The sequence below is a fragment of the Budorcas taxicolor genome, chromosome 14 (genome assembly GCF_023091745.1).
Source record: "Budorcas taxicolor isolate Tak-1 chromosome 14, Takin1.1, whole genome shotgun sequence".
In the NCBI taxonomy this organism is placed as follows: Eukaryota; Metazoa; Chordata; class Mammalia; order Artiodactyla; family Bovidae; genus Budorcas; species Budorcas taxicolor.
Genome location: NC_068923.1, coordinates 50,385,985 through 50,405,569, shown reverse-complemented (window position 1 = coordinate 50,405,569; position 19,585 = coordinate 50,385,985). Strand labels below are relative to the sequence as shown.

Here is a 19,585-nt window from a genome sequence, read left to right as displayed (position 1 = left end):
CTCTCTCTGGAATTTTTTTCCTGCACTACCAGCCAATTTTCTGGTTCTCTGCATGCCAACTTAATGAGAAAAAAAAAACAAAACAGTTTTTTACTATTCATACAAACATTTCTAATACTGGATGTATGGATTTTCCCATGTCTGGTGTTTTTGCTGTAAGCATATTTGTCACATGCTGCCTAGTGTAGCCAAAACTAAATTAAATAAATGAAATTTAAAAAATTCATTTGATTCGGGGCTTAAATGTAACACACCCATGGTCTCTCTGTTCCCCCCCAACATCTCTTAATTAGCAAGTGGATAACCAAAGCCTTAAAATTAATTATAAGAAAAAGTTACGGCAGAGATAAAGTTTTCAATGAACTATAACGACCTGAATAAGAGGGAATGACACTTCTGACCACTTCAGCACCATTTCTAAAAGTATCAACTCATCTATTTATTCTGAAAGCATTTACTTCCACCTGTTGGCTGTTGGATGCTGGGATTACAAAGATGAATGAGACACAGAGCCTGGCCTTACACAAGGTACAGTTTGGCATATAGAATTAGGTTCAAAAACGATCTAATACACCTATCATGTCAGAGGAGAGAGAAGAAAAAGAGCTGGCTTGCTCAGAGGAGCTGCAAAATACTCTCAAGAAGGTGATTTTGGAAGGATCTGAAGGATGACTTTTCCAATGAGTCAACTTTTCGCATGAGGTGGCCAAAATATTGGATGGCTGGAAGGCATCACCGACTCGATGCACATGAGTTTGGGTGAACTCTGTGAGTTGGTGATGGACAGGGAGGGCTGGTGTGCACAAAGAGTCTGACAGGACTGAGCGATTGAAATGAACTGAACTGAACTGAAGGATAACTTGCCCACAGGAGGATGGACTGCAGGGAGTGGGAGGAGCCCAGCAAAGGCACAAATGTGGGAGGCTTGTCCTTCCATATTGCTGGTGTGAAGGGCATGTTCTCATTCAAAGCATTGAACAAGTATTTGAATGCTAGGCTTGAGTGCTAGAAGTCATTAATCAAGGACTCGGGCACACTTAGGGAGGATGCACCACGTTAAGTTTGAAGGAACTGGCAGAGGTGAAAAAGAGGGGAAGAAGCATAGGAAAGAGTTCTAGGAGGAAAACGTGGCAGGAGATGATGTCCTTCCATGGGAGACCTAACATGGGTCAGGCCCTGCTTTAAAGGGCTTTGTGCAGACTATGACATTTAAATACACATTATAGGGCTTCCCTGGTGGTCCAGTAGTTGAGAATTCGTCTGGCAGTGCAGAGGACACTGGTTGGTTCCATCCCTGGTCTGGGAAGATCCCACATGTTGCAGAGCAAGTAAGCCCATGTGCCACAACTACTGAGCCTGTACTCTAGAGCTGGGGTGTTGCAACAACTGAGCCCACCTGCCCTAGGGCCCATGCTCAGCAGCAGCAGAAGCCATCACTAAGAGAAGCCTGCACACAGCAATTAGAGAGTAGCACCTGCTCACCACAAACTGGAGAAAAGCTCATGCAGCAAGGAAGACCCAACACAGCCAAAATAAATGAATCTTAAAAAAAAAAAAAAGGCGTTGTTGTCTCCTGGGGAACAAAAGAATAAAACTCATCAGGTAAATAACATCCCCATGGTCTTCTACTTGGTAAGTGGATAACCTGGCCTGGTTATCTAGTTAGAATGCCCTTTCTTGTAACCCGTATGTTACACTGTCTTCCTAGCTGTTCAGAGAACTTTCGGTTTTACGTGATGACTGAAAGAAATCCCAGGTCTGGTAGACATGTCTCAGGCAGAGAATTGATACTGGGAAAGGAACCCTGGGAATAATAATGCAAATGGATAAGTTTGTGGAACACAGTAATAATTCTATTTCTAGACGTACTTTATTACCAGATTATTTATGGTGCCATTTACTAAATGGAGTGTTGGATTTCACGGGGCTTAACTGGGTTGAAGTTATCCAGACATCAGTAACCCACATCGAAACCAGGACGAATCAAGAACTAATTCGCGTTTTCTGGCGTTCTTGCCTCAACAATCTAAAATCTAGGGCACTGTTCTAGGATGATCTTCCTTCTTTTTGGTTCGAAAGACTTCTCTTTTCGTGATTTTTCTGGCCGAGGAGGCTGTCTGGGCACGCTGCGGCTCTTGGAGAGCAGGTGATTACTGATCACTAGTGTTTTCTGGGCGAGACAGTTGCGCTAACCCCCTCCCCTTCCCCCGCCCCCTCCTCCTCCCAGTCTGGAAAGGTGCAGGATCCGCTAAACCGTGCATCGCACAGCGGCGGCCGGAGCAGACGCGGGATGGTAGCGCGTCCCCAGCAGAGCAAAGGGGGGCAGCGAGAAAGCCTGGGGAAGGTACGGGCGGGGAGTCGGGGTGCAGACACCGCCGAGAAAGAGCAGAGGGTCCATTGGGCGGGGGAGGCAGTGGCCGAGTTGCAGGTGTGGACGAGGCTGCCCTAGGCCCACCGTTTGCAGCCGAGGGGGTGGGGAGCCGAGCCGCGGGGGCCCGGAGACTGCGGACGGGGCGCGATCGCCGGGCGCTCGCTCGCCCCCCTTTCCCAAGGACCCGGGGGACGGGGCCCTCGCCCGCGGGCCCGGCCTGCCGGCGCCAGCACCGCAGCGCCCGCGGCGGCCGCCACTGCGGCGCACTGCCGGCCGCCAGGGGGCGGGAGCGGAGCCGGGAACAATGGCCGCGCTCGGCCGCGGGCCGGCGAGAGGAGGAAGGGAGGGAGGGTCGGTGCCGGGCGCGCGGCGCAGGTCCGCGGGGTTCGGGGGCGCGCGCGCGCGCGTGCCGGGCGGGCTGGGGCGCGGGAGCGGCTGCGTCGGCGGGAGCGCGCGGCGCGGGCCCGGGAGGGCGCGGCGGGAGCGCCCGAAAGGCGGGCGGAGGCGGGGGGCGGGGAACCCGAGGGGTGGAAGCCGGCGGCGGCGGCGGCGGCGGCCGAGCGGGGTCAGTTCTCTGTAGTGTTTGCCAATGTTGGAGTCGTTTGCAAAGTGTCCCCGGCGAGAAGGTAAATACCCTCATTGGGGGCGTCCGGCAGGCCCCGACTTCCGCCCCGCCGGCGGAGGAGACAGAGGGCGCTGGGGAGCTCTGCGGGTCCGCGGCGCGCGGCGAACCCCGAGAAGAGCGGCCCCTTGGCGGCCTCCCCTCCCCCGCGCCTTCCCTCCCTCCTCGGGCCCTCTCGGGGCTGGAGGGGGAGGGGAGGAGGATGGCGGGGGGCAGGGAGCCGGGGAGGAGGTGAATGAATTGGGGGGGGCGAGTGTGGAGGGGGTGGGACGACACAGGTGTCCAGAGGGGAGGAGCCGGGAGGGAGACGAGGAGGCCGGCAAGAATGGATTGAGGGGGGCCAGTGGGTGAGGGGGAGCAGGGGCCCGGGAGGTGGGGGTCGTTGCGGGGCCGGGGGGGTGGGAACGGCCGGAAGAGGGGACTGCGGGAGAGGCGACTGTGCGGGAGAGGGAGGGGGAGGGTCCCTGCGGAGGGGAAGGGAGGGGAGACGGGGGGGGCCCATCCTTGGAGGGTCTGCCAAGGAGGGGCCCGGGGGGCGCGGGAGGATCGGCGGGGCGGGGCGGGGGCGCGCCGGGGGCCGGCGGTGGTGGCTATTTCTGTATAATGGGCAAGTGATGAAGACGTAAGGCTCCGAAATGGGGAAGGTAGGTGGGGCCGAGGGGGGCAGAATGTATCCTATGACACGCAAGTTGTGCCGTGGCTCATTCGAACTACTACGGTGAGGGCTCGGCTCAGAGGGGTGGTTGGCAGCTAGTGACCTTGCCGAGGTGAAGGGAGTTGGGCGGAGAGACAAAGATCGGTTACAGAATCCACCCGGAGAGGACGGAGCCTCCCGTCCTCGGGGGAGAGCCGGGCACTGTGTGGATTGGGTCCAGGGGGGTGTTCCGCAGAGGCGATCGGGGAAACGCTTCAGCTGGGATCCTTCTGGAGAGGGGGCGGGGATAATGGCCTTGGGATCTGAAAGTCCCTGGAAATATGTGCAGAATTTTGCACTTGGCGGAGAATTTTCTTTGGAAAGGATCTTTACTTGGCGTGACGCGTTTCCCGCCCCCCTCCCTTCCGCAAAAGGTTTAAATCTCCTTGGGTAAAGAAAGACCATTCAATTAGCGGAACATAGTAAAGGATTTTAAGTTGGGTGATTCCTGCAGAAAAGATGAGATGATCTTTTAAGGGTGGTTTAACTGTTAGCTGAAAACCTTCAATTTTAATGTTTGACTTCACGATTTTGGGGAACTTTGAGCATTAATCACTTTTTCTGATGCATCCTTATGTTTTAAGAAAGCATGATGAATATTTGAAATCAGAACTGTGATGGACACGCGGGATAATGGCAACCTTGTAGGAGAAAAGATTGCAACATTGGTCCTGGAGGCTATTTCTTCTCTGTCCTTGCTTTCTCAAGATGATTCACACATACCATGGTGTACTGAGCTGCAGTAGGGGAAAAAAAAATCTTGTTTAATAAAACCATCAAAATCCAGATACTCTGCATCTCGATTGTTTTGTAATTTGGCAGGTTTTTCATTTTTCAGTTTGTATTTTATTGCAAACCAGAGATAGCACATACCACTTGAATTGTAAATTTGCTGTATTTTGCAGCAGGTCTATATTAAATTTGTGAAACTTAAACTATGTGATACCTAGGGTTTTGTCCTGCTATGTTTTCAACTCAAGGCACCGGTTGCCACATTCCATTCCATGGCAGTGTAGTTTGAAATTTATTCCTAAGTGATCATTAGTTGGTAGGACATGGTTCAGATTTCTTCACCCATCACTAAAATTTTCTTTAAAAATCTGTGTTTTGTATTTGTGAAAATGTTGCTGTATAATCCAGGTTTGCGATGTTAACTTCAGATAGACTGCCATGTAATTTTTAAGTTACATTTTTTTTATTTGGAAATAATTTCAAGTTTACAGAAAAGTACCAATAATAAGAATAATGCAAAGAGTATTCTTGTAACCTTAACTAAGAGTCACCTGTTACCATTTTACAATTTATCATTTACTTTATTTCTGTCACACACATGTTTTTTTTTTCCTAGACCATTTCAGGATAAGTTACATACATCATAGTTCTTTACTCCGACATAATTCAGCCTGGAAGACCATGTAAATTTCACATTTTAGCTTACTTGCCATGCCTGGAATGAAATTCTAGGAAGGAGAGGCTTGGTCTGGTTTTCAACAAAGAATAAGACTATCAAAAATATTTAAGCTGATTATCAGTTATTAGTATACAAACAGTATAGAAAGTGAGGTTGAGTGGTTTTTCTGTAACAGAATCAGGTTCTGAAAGTTATAATTGGCCAATGTGTTGGTTTTTTTTTTTTTCCTCTGTAGTTAACCTCCTCTTTACATCTATTTCTCTGTCTTTTCTTTTGTATACTTTGAGCACTGGATATTGGATTATTTATGTGTACAGATCATAATAAAAGTCTAGATATTGCAAAATTAAATTTTGTTATTAGACTGAATAGTGGAGAAATACACACTATAATCAAATCATATCTAGATATATTCATGCCCTTTCTAGATACTCAAAATAGTAGGTGTGTGTATAGAATTCATAATTTTTGTCATCGATTTTGAGTAATTCCCTGAAGTTCTATATAGGGTCCTTGCCATTATTGTTTTAGAAATCAGGCCCTTTGTTACAGGAATATTTTTAAGGAGTTGAGTCTTTATTTATAATTTAACATATAATGGAGGGAAGGGGACTTTGAGCCAGACAAAACTGAGTTTTAATCCTAGTGATGTGACCACGGAAAAGTGACCCAACTTCTAGGAAAACGGGGATATCACCTACATCCCAAGGTGATGAGGATTAAAGGAGGTAATATAAATATGGCAAAATATGGCACCTGATATTTAAAATTGGTATCTGATAACTTTTCTTTTTTATTTGGCTGGTAGTATGTATGTAGATGTTTTCTACTGGAATGGTTCATGGAGTGAGACTTCTCTAGAATATATCATAGATTCTTTTGTTTGTTATTTAGTCGCTAAGTCTTGTCTGACTCTTGCAACCCCATGGACTGTAGCCTGCTAGGCTCCTCTGTCCATGGGATTCTCCAGGCAAAAATACTAACATGGGTTGCCATGCCCTCCTCCAGGGGATCTTTCCAACCCAGGAATTGAACCCAGGTCTCCTCCATTGGCAGGCGGATTCTTTATCACTGAGCCACCTGGGAAGCCTTCATAGTCTCTTGGGCACTGTTAAAATATATCCCAAATTGTTCTGATTTTCTTACAGAAAAATAGTGATTTGTGGTACTTTTGAAAAGAAATGAAAAACTTTTTAAAAAACACTTTTTAAGAAGCCCACGAAAACTTTAAGAAGCTCTGAGTTGGTATTCAGTTTTGTGGTGGTTTGGAATCTAAGAATGGGAATAGTAAATGTTTTGCTTTTCATATTGTCAGATAAGACATTGAAGTGAGGGTTGCCTACCGGTTGTGGGATAGGTGTCAATATAGGATGTTGTGTAGATATAATAATTTAATAATGCCATTTTATAAAGCAGGATTTAATTGTTGAGGATTTTATAGATTTAATTTTGCATAGCTTTCAATTAATCAGATGAGCAGAATGTGATTCATAATACACACAGCGAGTGATAACAGCAGTACATTTCAGATTCCTGTTGGACCTTTAATTCTTCATGAGTGGCAGGTCGTCTCCAGTTAGTGGTGCCTTGTTTCCATAATCCATCCTGCCTGTTTTCATTTAGTAGCTTGGAATCTGAAACTACATGTCCTAATGTGCCTGACAGGGTATCACTGTAGGGCATTTTTGGGACACGTGAATAGGTTTCTCTAAAAGTACATAGTTGTAATTGGAATGAATGGTAGCTGGAAACTTTTTGACAGATGAAGGGAAGGTGGATTTTATGAAGTGCATTTTATTGATATGACTTGATATTTTTATCAGGTTCTTTTAAATATAGGACAGTAGATGTGGCATGTCTTTAAAGAAGAAATGAAGTTTAAAGAGATGTGCTATGGTGGGCATTCCAGATTGTCCATGGAATAGTTGAAATCTTTATATTGGTATAAATCTAATATAACTTGTTTGTGAAAAATAAGTTCAGAGTTTTTATCCTGTGACTTCCCAGAGTGCTGTTACAGACAGATTAGTTTCATGTTTTAATTTATACAGATCTTTATAATTGTGAAGGAAAGGCTTTTAAAATTGTATGGTCAGTTTTGAGTGAATAGGTGCTTTTGTTTTTGCTTCTTCATAAAATTGCCTTTTGTATATGGGAAGATTAGAACTTCCCCTGTATTTTATTGTACCTTTTTCTCAGGATCAGCTACCAGTGTTGCCAAACTCTAATATTGAAGAAACACATACAGGTCTATAGATAAGCATTTTTAACTTTTAAAGGCATACATGAAAAGCAAAATGAGATTTTTTTAACTTTGGTAAATTCTTATTAAATAATGTTAAATTCTGGGAAGTAAGGGATATTAGATCACTGAGAATGCTTTCAGTAGTTAATTCATATTTTAATGTCCAAATGAACTTTTTTTGATTAAGAAAAGAAAATTGGTTTGGTTTGTAGTTTTACATATTGGTGGTGTATTTTAACACCGTGTCACTAATGCTGTACTTTTTAATGATTTTCTCTTGAAATAAAATGTAAATGTTTAAGTTTCATAATTTACCACTTTCATATTTTAGCATTATTTATTTATTAATGTTGAACATTATTTATTTATTAATGTTGAATTGATTTTGGGGGGTTTGCCTAAATATATTAGTTAACACTTAAAGCATCATAGAATTATAGAACTTTAGAGTTGACCAGGAGTGTCTTACTTATTGCCGCATAACAGATTACACCAGAAATTAAGAATTTAAAACAGCAAATATTCATCATCCCAGTTTCTGTGGGTTAGAAATCTGGGTGCAGCTTATCTGGGTGCCTGTGGCTCAAGGTCTCCTAGGAGGTTGCAGGTAAGCTGTTTCTGGGGCTGTGATCTCATCTGAAAGCTTGACTAGGGGAAGATCTGCTTCTGAGTCATTCATGAGACTCTTGGCAGGATTGAGTTCGTTGCGGCGTCTTGGACCAAAAGCCTCAGTTTCTTTTGGGCTTTTGGCCCAAGGTGTCCCTCAGTTCTTTGCCACGCAGGTCTGTTTACAGGACAGCTTACCACGTGGCAGCCGGCTTCCCACAGAGCAAACAGGTGAAAGAGCGAGAGCAGGTGGCATGCAGGAGGGTAATGATGGTCTTTTTATAACTCAGTCTTGGAAATGGTAGCTTGTTATTGCTGCTTTCCTCTATTCATTAGAGGCTGCCTACCAGAGGACTTGCACTTTTTGAAAAATTAAAAAAGAAAAAATAGAAGCAAGAGAAAGAACTCTTAAGATACACAAAGTAATTTACTAAGGCTCAAAAGACGGTCTCCTGAAGAGCTTGGACCAAAGTGCAGATTCGCTGGTACTCAGGCCTTGTGCTATTTCTACAACATGCAGTTCTCTTGAAAAATATAAAAACTGACATAGATGCTGAGGTCACTGTTAGATAATTGAAAACTTTCAAAGTCATTTTGAATTGACTCTAGTTTGTCATCTTGAAAAAAATGGTAGTCAAAAATGTATAAACATGTAAACACACATGCATATTCATATTGTGTCTGTATATACATATCTCAAGAACCTTTGCTTCAGAGGGAAAGTTCAGTATTAAAAGTTTTTAGTATGAAAGTTTCTACACAAGTGATTGAATTTAACTTTTGCTGTATATAAAAGTTGTGATAATTTTTTTGGGGGGACTGTAGATAATTTTTTGTCTAACTTCTCCCATTATAAGATCCATTTATTTATAAGTTTGGGTTTTCCTGCCCTTCTTTGCTACCTTTCTTTTGGGTCACGGGAGTTGTGGGATCTTGTTTGATCCCTGGTAGTGAAACTATCAAACTGTGCCCCCTGTAAGAGTTAAGACTCTTACGGGGTCTTAACCCCTGGACTGCCAGGGAAGTCCCTGATAACCTATTTTTAAGTTAAGTGTAGAAGAGATTTGCCACGTGAAAATAATACAGCCATCGCAAGGAGGTCAGACCCATAAGGAAACAAATCCAAATGTAAGAATGGGATGTGTCACAGTGGTGATTTTCTTTTTGAAAATGTTGTATAAAATTTTAATATGCATGCAGTTTTTTGGTAATGATATTAAAGCCAGAAACAGGAAAAAACAAAACTAGGTAGCCTTACCCATGTATTCTTTTCCATTCCACCTAAGAGAGTATGTATGTTACATCTTCAGGCTTAATTTATCTTATAGAGGATGGGAACAAAGCTGTTTAAAACCTTACTGGAGCAAGGGAAGTATATATTCAATACTAATCTGAAACTTTTAGATTGTTTTTACAGCTTCACTTTTGCTGAAATTGTTGTAGAACTCTAGAACCAGAAGAGACTTTGTTCAGCCTAGATCTGCTCCATCCAGTATGGTAGCTACTCGCCACGTGTGGTTAAGTTTAAATAACATTAAAGGACATTTAAAATTTGCTTTCTCATTTGTTTTAGCCACATTTCGAATGTTCAGGAGCCACATGTGGCTACCAGTTTGGACAGTGAAGATCTAGAATATGTTTATCATCGTAGAAAGTTCTGCGCTGATCTAGATCTGCTCCATTGTATATTTGGTTTTTGGTCACGAACATGTGTTTAAAGTGCTAATCATTGTGATCACCAACTAAGTTGAACTTTTATTTCTTCATTTTCGTTTTCTAGTTTTTGGAGCCGTGAGGGATACAGCACTTTGGTCAATATTGTTTTAACATGCTTCAGATAAATCAGGTGAGTTTGTGTTAAGGCATGTCACTCTTATATGGTGCTTGGGCCATAAATCGCAGAGCATTTTAACTCAGCTTTCCTGTAACCACAACCTGATCACCAGTTTATAGAGCAATTACAAACTACATCTTTGTCATAGGAAGGCTTCAGGGCAGGTTGTATGAGAATTATAGCAATAGTCCTGAACGCTGGTAGATTTTGAGTGCTAACAGCAGAAGGTTCGTCTGTTCTTTCTGATGTCACATCCCTCCAGGACTTGGTGTATTCAGGAGTCATGACCTAGCTTTAGTAGGTGGCAGTTCTGCAGACTGGAAGCACTTCTAGTGACAAATCTTGTGAAGTAGTTGTATCAGTGCTTTAAAAAAGATTCCTTTTTCTGGGGTGCTGGAGAAGGCTAAAAGGAAGTGCTCTGCTAAATAAACTATAGCATATAATGGCTTATACTCACTGTAAGAAATAGTTTTCTTAGGTCTTGGCATTTCTCCAGGAACTTTATACATTTAATCTTACCCTTTCTGAACAAAAAAGGGTATTGTATCATAACTGTAATTTTAGAAAATTACTTTATTTCACATTTGCAAATCAAGAGAGGAGTAATTAATTTCACTGCAAGAAGAAATTACATTTTTTTGTGATTAGCAGGAGTAATACATGACCTCCCTGCTAATCCCCGCTCCATGAAGTTCACCTTGCCTAAGAAATCTCCAGTTCCTCTGCCTCATGTACCATTTCTGAGTCAATGACTTCTAAGTTTATACCTCGTCGAGACCTCTTTTCTGAGCTTCAGACTGAGGGAGCGGTTACCAGCTTGATCTCCTAGCTTGGATATCTTTATGCTCTGCATCTCGGACTTAATGTGTGCCTAGGAAACAGTCTAAATGCTTCAGTGAAACTAGGCTCTTCCAGGTCCTAGATTAAGCATGGTTGTTCCTGCTTTACCTCTCCGTGGACCTCTTCTCATTCCCCCCCCACCCACCTCTTGCCCTGTGCTTGGTTCAGTCGACTCACAGGCCTGGGATGTGCTCTCATAACACCCTGCCCTTTTATTTAATGATGCTCTGACATTGGAAATTCTGTTCAAATAGGTAATGTTAATTAACATCTGTCTTCCTTGTTCCTTTGTTTACTGCTGAATCCCCAGGTCCTAGAGTAGTTCCTATTGTCTGTGATATTTACGTATTTGCTGGATGAGTGGGTGAATGGTGCTAGGGCTGTCACTGAAGCAGGGAGGTCTCCATTCTTGTCAACAGTAACCTCAGTTGTGTTGTAAGTTTTGGTATTGTATGGTGCTGCTTCACGCAGATGCCATTAATGTAAATCTCTCCTTTATGCAAAGCTGATCTTTGATTTTCTCCTTGAATTAGGCAGTTTTCTTGTGTAGCAAATACTGCTTTCCTCAAAGACGTTCCTCACACAGGCTAAAGGGAATGTACTGTGCTTAGTGCTTCCTGTGCCTTCAGGGTTGCTGTCAGGTCCCACTGGCTGCGTTGATGGCGCTTTACGGGATGTGACTTACAAACTGCGCTGTAGGTGTGAAGTTCCCCCTAAGTGACTGTGTGGATACCTGCTGTTAATTATATGGGTACAATAATTCTACCATAGACAGATAGAAATTATCATTTGTTTTATGTCAGACCACATCATTGAAAATTATGGTTTATGGATCAGTCCTAATGAGGATTTACTAACCCTCAGAGCTGCTGGCCATGTTGAACCAGGCCTTGCAGACAAAAACTAGGCAACATTCTGCATGGCCACAGCAGTTCCCTGCACTTTGGCTAGAAATTGTCCACAGTGCCAGGAGATAGACATGCTTTGCTTGTAACAAATAAGTATTTCTCAGCTTGCCTCAGGACCCTCTCTTGTTATTGATTAAGTTTTATCCTACCAAACTGTTCAAGTCTGAGAGGAAAAACTAAGCTAATTTGGAATAGTAGAAGTTATAGAGAACACTTCCTCTTTGGCCAAACCTAAAGTCACATTGAATTTTTAAACTTACAAGAGTTTTATGTTTTGTTATTTTTATGGTGACTGCTTTATCATTACAGAGAGAGTTCTCAAGATAAATGTGAAAAGGCATGAAAAGGTGATTGAAGCTGGCATCTTGCAGCAGTTGAGATTTTTCACTTTGTGATTTTCAGTATCATCTTTAGGATTAGTAGATAAATTTTTATTCGGGAGGTGTTTTGTTTCTTAAAATGCCTGATTAGTACCAGCAAATTATTCCATATGTGTTCCTAGAACTAATTAAAAACTAGAGTATTGAATACTGAGATACTTGGTATCCTCTTTGATATTGTCTCTAGCTGACATTATTACTAAGTAACATAGGAATGTACCATGTCCTGCTGCCATAATGATACTTCCGCCTTTAAATTGTTCTTCACATTTTTACTTTCACCTTTTAAAAGTGTGTGTTCTCATCCATGTACAACTCATGCAGAAAAATTAGGTGGTATAGATATGTAAAAAGGAAAAAAAAAATCACCAGTAATTCCAGTATTCTTTTACAGAAATAATCACTGCTAACATTTTGGGGTGTATACTTCTAAATTTTTTTCTATGCAGGTATGTTTTTTTGTGAATATATATTATTTTTTAAAACTGGGATTATGTAATACATAATACTCTGAAGTGATTTAATCCATAGTTTGAAAGTACTAAAATTTATTTAATCAAATCCTTATTGTTGGACAGATTTTGCATTATAGCTAATGCCGCCATGAGTATTTTTTATATACACCTGTATTCCTTTGTCCATTATTTTCTTGCAATTAATTATTAGAAATGGAAATACTATTCAAAGGAATATGCAGATTTTAAAGATATTTCATGCATAAATACCAAAAATACAAAATTATATCTATTAGAAGTTTGTCAGAATGCCTGTTTCCTTATTTCTGTGACAAATTTTCCATCTCTGTCAATCTGTCTGACAAAAAGTGATATTTTAATTTTAATTTCTATGATTTGCTTATATTCTTCTGTGTTTTGGCTTTTGTGAATTGCTTATATGTTTTCACTGGCATCTTTATCTTTTTATTTGTAAAAATTCTTTGGATTATATCCCCTTCAGAATTTTCTAAGTTACTCATTAGTTTGTTTTTTTTCATTCATTCAACAAATAACTAATGGTAACCTGTGTTTCCAGCATACTGGACTAAGAGTTTGGATCTTTCTTCCTGATGATTAATTACTAGCCCTTATCCCATGGACATAGGAGCCTGGTAGGCTGCGGTCCATCGGGTTGCGAAGAGTTGGACACGACTGAGCAACTTCCCTTTCAATTTTCACTTTCATGCATTGGAGAAGGAAATGGCAACCCACTCCAATGTTCTTGCCTGGAGAATCCCAGGGACGGGGGAGCCTGATGGGCTGCCGCCTATGGGGTCACACAGAGTCGGACACGACTGAAGTGACTTAGCAGCAGCAGGGCTTCCTGGTGGCTCAGATGGTAAAGAACCTGCCTGCAATGCAGGAGACCCAGGTTTGATCTGTGGGTTGGGAAGATCTCCTAGAGAAGGACATGGCAACACACTCCAATTTTCTTGCCTGGAGAATTCCATGGACAGAGGAGCCTGGTAAGCTATAGTCCATGGGATTGGGAAGAATCGGACACAACTGAGTGACTAACACTTTTACTTTGAGGGAAAGGAAACAATTTCAACATTAAGCTGGAGCAAATATAAATTGAGAAGCCACATGTGCTGTGAAATGATACTTGAAAACTAGTGACCGAAATAGGGCAAATGTTTTCGGATTAGTTGGTGAGGCACACTTGACTGGGCAGTGTGTCCCACGGGGTTGGGAAGTCTGTGTTAGTCAGCTGTAGCATTGGGAGAGCCCAGCAGCAGGGATTTAATAGAAGTCTAAAGTGGTGATTCCTTCTAAAGAGGTTTGGTAGTTGCTCTTGGGAACATGGAAGCTAAGGGGAAGCTTTAAGACCTGATTCAAGTGAAGTAGGAGAATAGGGAGGACTAAATAGAGTTTCAGTGCCAGAAAAGTAGAGAATCCTATAGAACAAGAGGGAGCCAGGTATTATATAGAAAGAATAAAGTTGTATCAAGGTATACTGTAAAGTGTAAAGCCAGGGTTTGGTCATTAAGACACAAAAGGTCTAAAGTTTAAGGGATAATGATAGTATCCCACAGGTCTGTTGTGAGGAATAATTGGGATTACAAAGGCCAGATGCTTAGCATTGGTCCTAGTACTCTTGTTAACTTCTGTTAAAATTACTATGACTGGTATTGTTGCTATTGTTGCTCTGGAGATTGTTGAGAAAGGAGGGCAGATGTTTAAGTTGGTCATTAGAGTAAGTAATTGTTTGGGGGAGTGAAGCACTTGAATGTTTCTCAAGGCAGATCAGCTACACGTGCGCTCCTCTTTCTTACCATATGCCCCAGAACTGTCCTTTTCACTTAAAAGCTGCTGGTACTTACTCTTAGTTATTTTTCTTTAAAGTCTGGCTTTGGAGTAGGGTCTACAATCTGCCCATCCCTTTTTAAAGTCATAGGATGCAGTTTACAATTAGGGGATTAAAAAAAGTAGTAATCACAGGGAGGTTAAAATGTTTAAGGAGGATTTTGGCTTTCTGCCGTGCTGACATAACAGGATTAGTCCTCTGGATAGCCAGCTTCCGAGGTAGCCCCCAGTGGTCTCTGCCACCCTTGGGTTAACGCTCTGTCAGGTCTGGCCAGTAGAATGTGGTGGAAGTGATGGATCGTTTCCAAGGGTGGGTTATAAAAGACATTGTGGAAGACTTCCCTGGCAACCCAGAAGACTGTGCTTCCTCAGAGGGGGCACAGGTTCAGTTCCTGGTAAGAAACTAAGATCCTACATTCTGCGGAGTGTGGCCCCCCAGAAGAAAAAAAGCTTCTCTTCTCTCTCCCTCTGTGTCACCCTGCATTGCTCACTCTGAGAGTAGTTAGCTGCCACGTTGTGAATAGCTCACTGGAGAGGCCCACATGGTGAGAAATTGAGGTCTCCTGCCAACAGCTAACAAGGACTGAAGCCTTTCGCTTACATTGTGTGACTGAGCCTTCTTGGAAGCAGGTCTTCTAGCCCTTGTGAAGCTTCCACCCCAGAGACTGCTGGCCCACCAGCGTCTTGACTGTAGCACCATGAGAGATTCTGAGCTAGAACCACTAAGCCAAGCTTGTCCTTGATTGCTGAACCTTAGAAAGTAGATTTAAAAAATGCTTATTTTTTAAGCCACTAAGTTGAGGGTAATTTGTTATGCAGCAATAATATACTCTTTCTGCTTAAAAACTTGAGAGCGTGTGTGTGTGTGTGTGTGTGTGTGTGTGTGTATGTGAACAATGGTTTTTAGACATTGGAATGCAGGTAGCAACAGACTGTGATCCCTGAGAGAAGAAAAACAAATGGAAGTAAGCCCTTCGATTGCAGTAGTTTATGACAGAGCCTAGAGGTTGTTTGCGTGCTGCAGTAGGAGGAGGAGGAATCAAAACAGAACCACATTTTGCTGGGATTAGGAAACAAAGATAAGAGTTTGGGAAGGCCAAGGTGGTTAGAATTGTAGGTCAGAGTACCAGAGAAAGGGAGCTGTGGGGGGAGGTGGCAGATATATAATTAAGAGTGCACTTAAGCATATATGCATTATAGAGTGCTTCAGAGGGTTCTTCTTGAGCCTTTGGCTCAGTTCTGATCTGTAGATGCATGACAAGACCATATCAAAGTCAGCAAAAGAAGTACTGGAGAGTAGTAAGAAAAGAATTTCTGGAGCCCACACGAGGCTGGGAATAGTCTGTGTTTCCACTGTCTAGTTTATAAAGACCTTGTAATACATAGGGTATTGGAAAGTCTTCGGAAGACTCCAGGTGATCCCAAATAATTTAACTGTGCACCACAGCAAAGTCCAAAGCTATACAGAGGAATGCTACACAATCCAGAACCTAACATGTAAAATTCACAATGTTTGTCATCCAAAATTAAAATGCTTGCCTCACCTTGAATAAGGGACAGAACATCTAGACAGAAGATCACTAAGGACACAGAGGACTTGAACAGCACTATAAACTAATTAGACCTAATGGACATATAAAAAGCATTCAGCAACATCAGGATACAGATTCTTACCAAGTGCACATAAAGCATTCTCCAGGAATAGGCCATGTGTTAGGTCACAAAACAAACTTCAGTACGTTTTGAAAGATTGAAACCATACAGAGTATCTTCTCTGGTCACAGTGGAATAAGGCTAGAAATCAATGACAGAAAGAATACAAAAAAAAAAATCACAAATATGTGGAAATTAAACAACATACTCTTATTAAACAGCCAACAGATCAAAGGAGAAATCATAGGGTAAATAGGCGAATAATTAAAGACAAATGAAGGCTGTATATTGTCACCCTGCTCATTTAACTTATATGTAGAGTACATCATGCGAAATGCCAGGCTAGATGAAGCACAAGCTAGAATCAAGATTGCTGGGAGAAATAATTAATAACCTCAGATATGCAGATAATACCACCCTAATGGCAGAAAGCAAAAAGCCACTAAAGAGCCTCTTGATGAAGGTGAAAGAGGAGAGTGAAAAAGCTGGCTTCAGACTCAGCATGCAAAACACTAGGATCATGATGTCCAGTCCCATCACTTCATGGCAAACAGATGGGGAAAAATGGAAACAGTGACAGACTTTATTTTATTGGGCTCCAAAATCACTGCGGACAGTATCTGCAGCCATGATATTAAAAGACACTTGCTCCTTGGAAGAAAAGCTATGACAAATGTATACAGTGTATTAAAAATTAGTGACATCACTTTGCTGACAGAGGTCCATATAGTCAAAGCTATGGTTTTTCCAGTAGTCATGTATGGATGTGAGAGTTCGACCATGAAGAAGGCTGAGGTGCCGAAGAACTGATGCTTTTGGACTGTGGTACTGGGCAAGACTCTTGAAAGTCCCTTGGACAACAAGGGGATCAAACGAGTCAATCCTGAAGGAAATCAACCCTGAATATTCATTGGGAAGACTGATGCTGAAGCTCCAGTACTTTGACCGCCTGATGTGAAGAGCCAATGCATTGGAAAAGACCCTGATGCTGGGAAAGATTGAGGGCAGGAGGAGAAGAGAGCGACAGAGGATGAGATGGCTGGATGGCATCACTGTTTCAATGGACGTGAGTTTGAGCTAACTCTGGGAGAGAGTGACAGGGAAGTCTGGTGTCATGCAGTCCATGGGGTTGCAAAGAGTTGGATATGACTGAACGCCTGAACAGCAAAGACAAATGAAAATAAAAATACAGTGTACTATAACTTACGGGATTCGGTAAAAGCAGTGCTCAGTGGGAAATTTATAGCAGTAAACACCTACATTTAAAAAGGACAATCTCAAACAAATAACCTAACTTTTCACTTTAAGAAAACCAGAAAAAGAGTAAATTAACCCAAAGCTAGCCGAAGAAAGAAAATAATAAAGATTAAAGTGGAGATAAAATAGAGAATGAAAAGCAGTATAGAGAATCACTAAAACTAAAAGTTGGTTCTTTGCAAAGATCAACTAAACTGACAAGCTGGACTGACAAAAAGAGCAAAGATGCATATAACTAAAATCAGAAATGAAAGTGGGGGGGACATTACCATGACCTTAAAGAAGTAAAAGAATTATTAGAGAGTACTATGGCTTATAGTACAGTTGTACGCCAACAAATTGGATAACATACATGAAATGGACAGATTTCTAGAAACACAGATTACCAAAACAGACTCAAGAAGAAATAGAAAATTTCAACAGACCTATTAGAAGTAAACAGATTGAATCAGTTTTTTTTTTTAATCCCTCCCAAACAAAGACAAGTCCAGAACCAGATGGCTTCACTAATGAATTCTACCAAACATGTAAAGAAGAATTAACACCAGTCCTTCTCAGACTTTTCCAAAACATAGGAGAGAAGGGAATACTTCCTAATTCATTCTATAAAACCAGTATTACTCTGATATCAAAGCCAAAACAAAGGCACCATGAGGAAGAAAAAACTGCAAATCAGTATTCCTTATGAATATAGGTGTAAAAGTCCTCAACAAAATGCTAAGAAACGAAATCCAACAATATATTTAAAGGATTGTACACCACAGCCAAGTGGAATTTACTCTAGGAATGCAAGAGTGGTTCAACATAGGAAATTCAATCAATATAATCCCTACATTAATAGACAGTGGAAGCCCACACCACACACAGATGATCACCTCCTGTGTGATACAGAAAGCACTTGATAAAATTCAGTACCTGTTCATAATAGAAACACGCAAAAACTAGGAATAGAGGGGCACTTCTTCAACATGATAAAAGGGCATTTATGGAAAACTCACAGGTAGCATCCAATTTAATGGTGAAAGACTAAAAAGTTCTTATATTCAGGAACAAGGCAAGGATGCCTGTTCTTACCACTGGTTAGCATTGTACTGGAGGTTATTGCCAGAGTAACTAGACACGAAAAAGAAATAAAAGACATCCAAATCTGGAAGGAAGAAGTAAAACCATTTCTATTTGCTGATGACATGTGCCATGTATATAGAAAATCCCAAAGAGTCTATGAATACAAAGGAAAAAAACAGAGCTAACGAATTCAGAAAAGCTGCAGTACAAGATGATACAAAATACAGTTCTGTTTCTGTATACCAGCAGTGTAGAATCCAAAAAGGAAATTCAGAAAACAGTTCCATTTATAACAGCATCCAGAAGCATACAGAAATTGGAAGACCTGTACTCTGAAAACTATATAACAGTGTTGAAAGAAATTAAAGAAGACTCAAGTAAATGGGAAAATAATTTTTGTTTATGGATTGGAAGACTTAGTATTGTTAAGATGGCAGTACTATGCCAAATTGTCTACATATTCAGTATAAAGTCTGTCAAAATTCCAGTGACCTTTTTTGCAGAACTCGAAAAACTGATCCTCAGTTGCCTAGAGAATTGCAGTGGGCCCAAATAGCCAAAACAGTCTTGAAAGAGGACAGAGTTGGATGGCTCCTACATACTCCATTTCAAAACATACTGTAAGTCTACAATAATCAAAACAGTGTGGTTCTGGCGTAAGGAAGGAGGACCAATGGAATAGAATTGAGAGGCTAGAAATGAGCTATTATGTATATGACCCACTGATTTTTGACAAGATTGCCCCAAAACACACAGCGCAGAAAAGAATAATATCATCAATAAATAACAGTTCCAAGACAACTGGATATCTGTATGCAAAAGAATAAACATGGACCCCTATTTCACCCCACATACAAAAATTAACTCAAAATTGGATCAGTGATATAAGAGCTATAATTCTTGTAACTCAACAATAAAAAGAAACCCAACTGAAATGGGTAAAGGACTTGAATAAATAGTTCTCCAAAGAAAATGTACAAATGACCAACATGTATGTGAACAAAACTACTCAGCCTCATTAGTAATTAGGGAAATGCAAGTGAAAACCACCGTGAGTATCCTTTCTTGCTCTCTAGGATGGCTGGAATCAGAGAGACCAACAATAACAAGGGTTGGTGGTATTGTGGAGGAAGCAGAACACTTGTACTATACTGGTGGGGATGTAAAGTGTTTTATTTTCTGTAGAAAACAGTTTGGGATTTCTTTAGAGTGTTTAACATAATATTGCCATGCAATTCCACTCCTAGATATATACCCCAGAGAATTGAAAACAGTTACTCCAGTATATGCACACACATGTTCATATTAACACTATTTATAATAACCAGATGGTATAAGCAGCCCAAATGTATGGATGAATGGGTAAACAAATTGTGGTACATACACACCATAGAAT

General features: G+C 41.5%; 1 protein-coding gene across 15 annotated transcripts in view; it reads left to right on the top strand.

Annotated features, from left to right (window-relative positions):
* Window positions 1-2,027: 2,027 nt before the first annotated feature.
* STAU2 (staufen double-stranded RNA binding protein 2) overlaps window positions 2,028-19,585 on the top strand; it is a 315,973-nt gene continuing 298,415 nt past the window's right edge. For 2 of the 15 annotated variants that reach the window (XM_052651491.1, XM_052651492.1), the window contains exons 1-3: window positions 2,969-2,997; window positions 9,730-9,795; window positions 12,306-12,360. Coding sequence is in view for 4 of the 15 variants with exons in the window: in XM_052651501.1 (XP_052507461.1) it covers window positions 9,778-9,795 (18 nt within the window). In the remaining 11 variants the exon portion in view is untranslated. Of the gene's footprint in view, window positions 2,147-2,231; window positions 2,345-2,892; window positions 2,998-3,119; window positions 3,225-9,729; window positions 9,796-12,305; window positions 12,361-19,585 lie in introns of those variants that run through there. The other 13 variants (XM_052651499.1, XM_052651497.1, XM_052651502.1 and 10 more) reach the window with 11 other exon arrangements.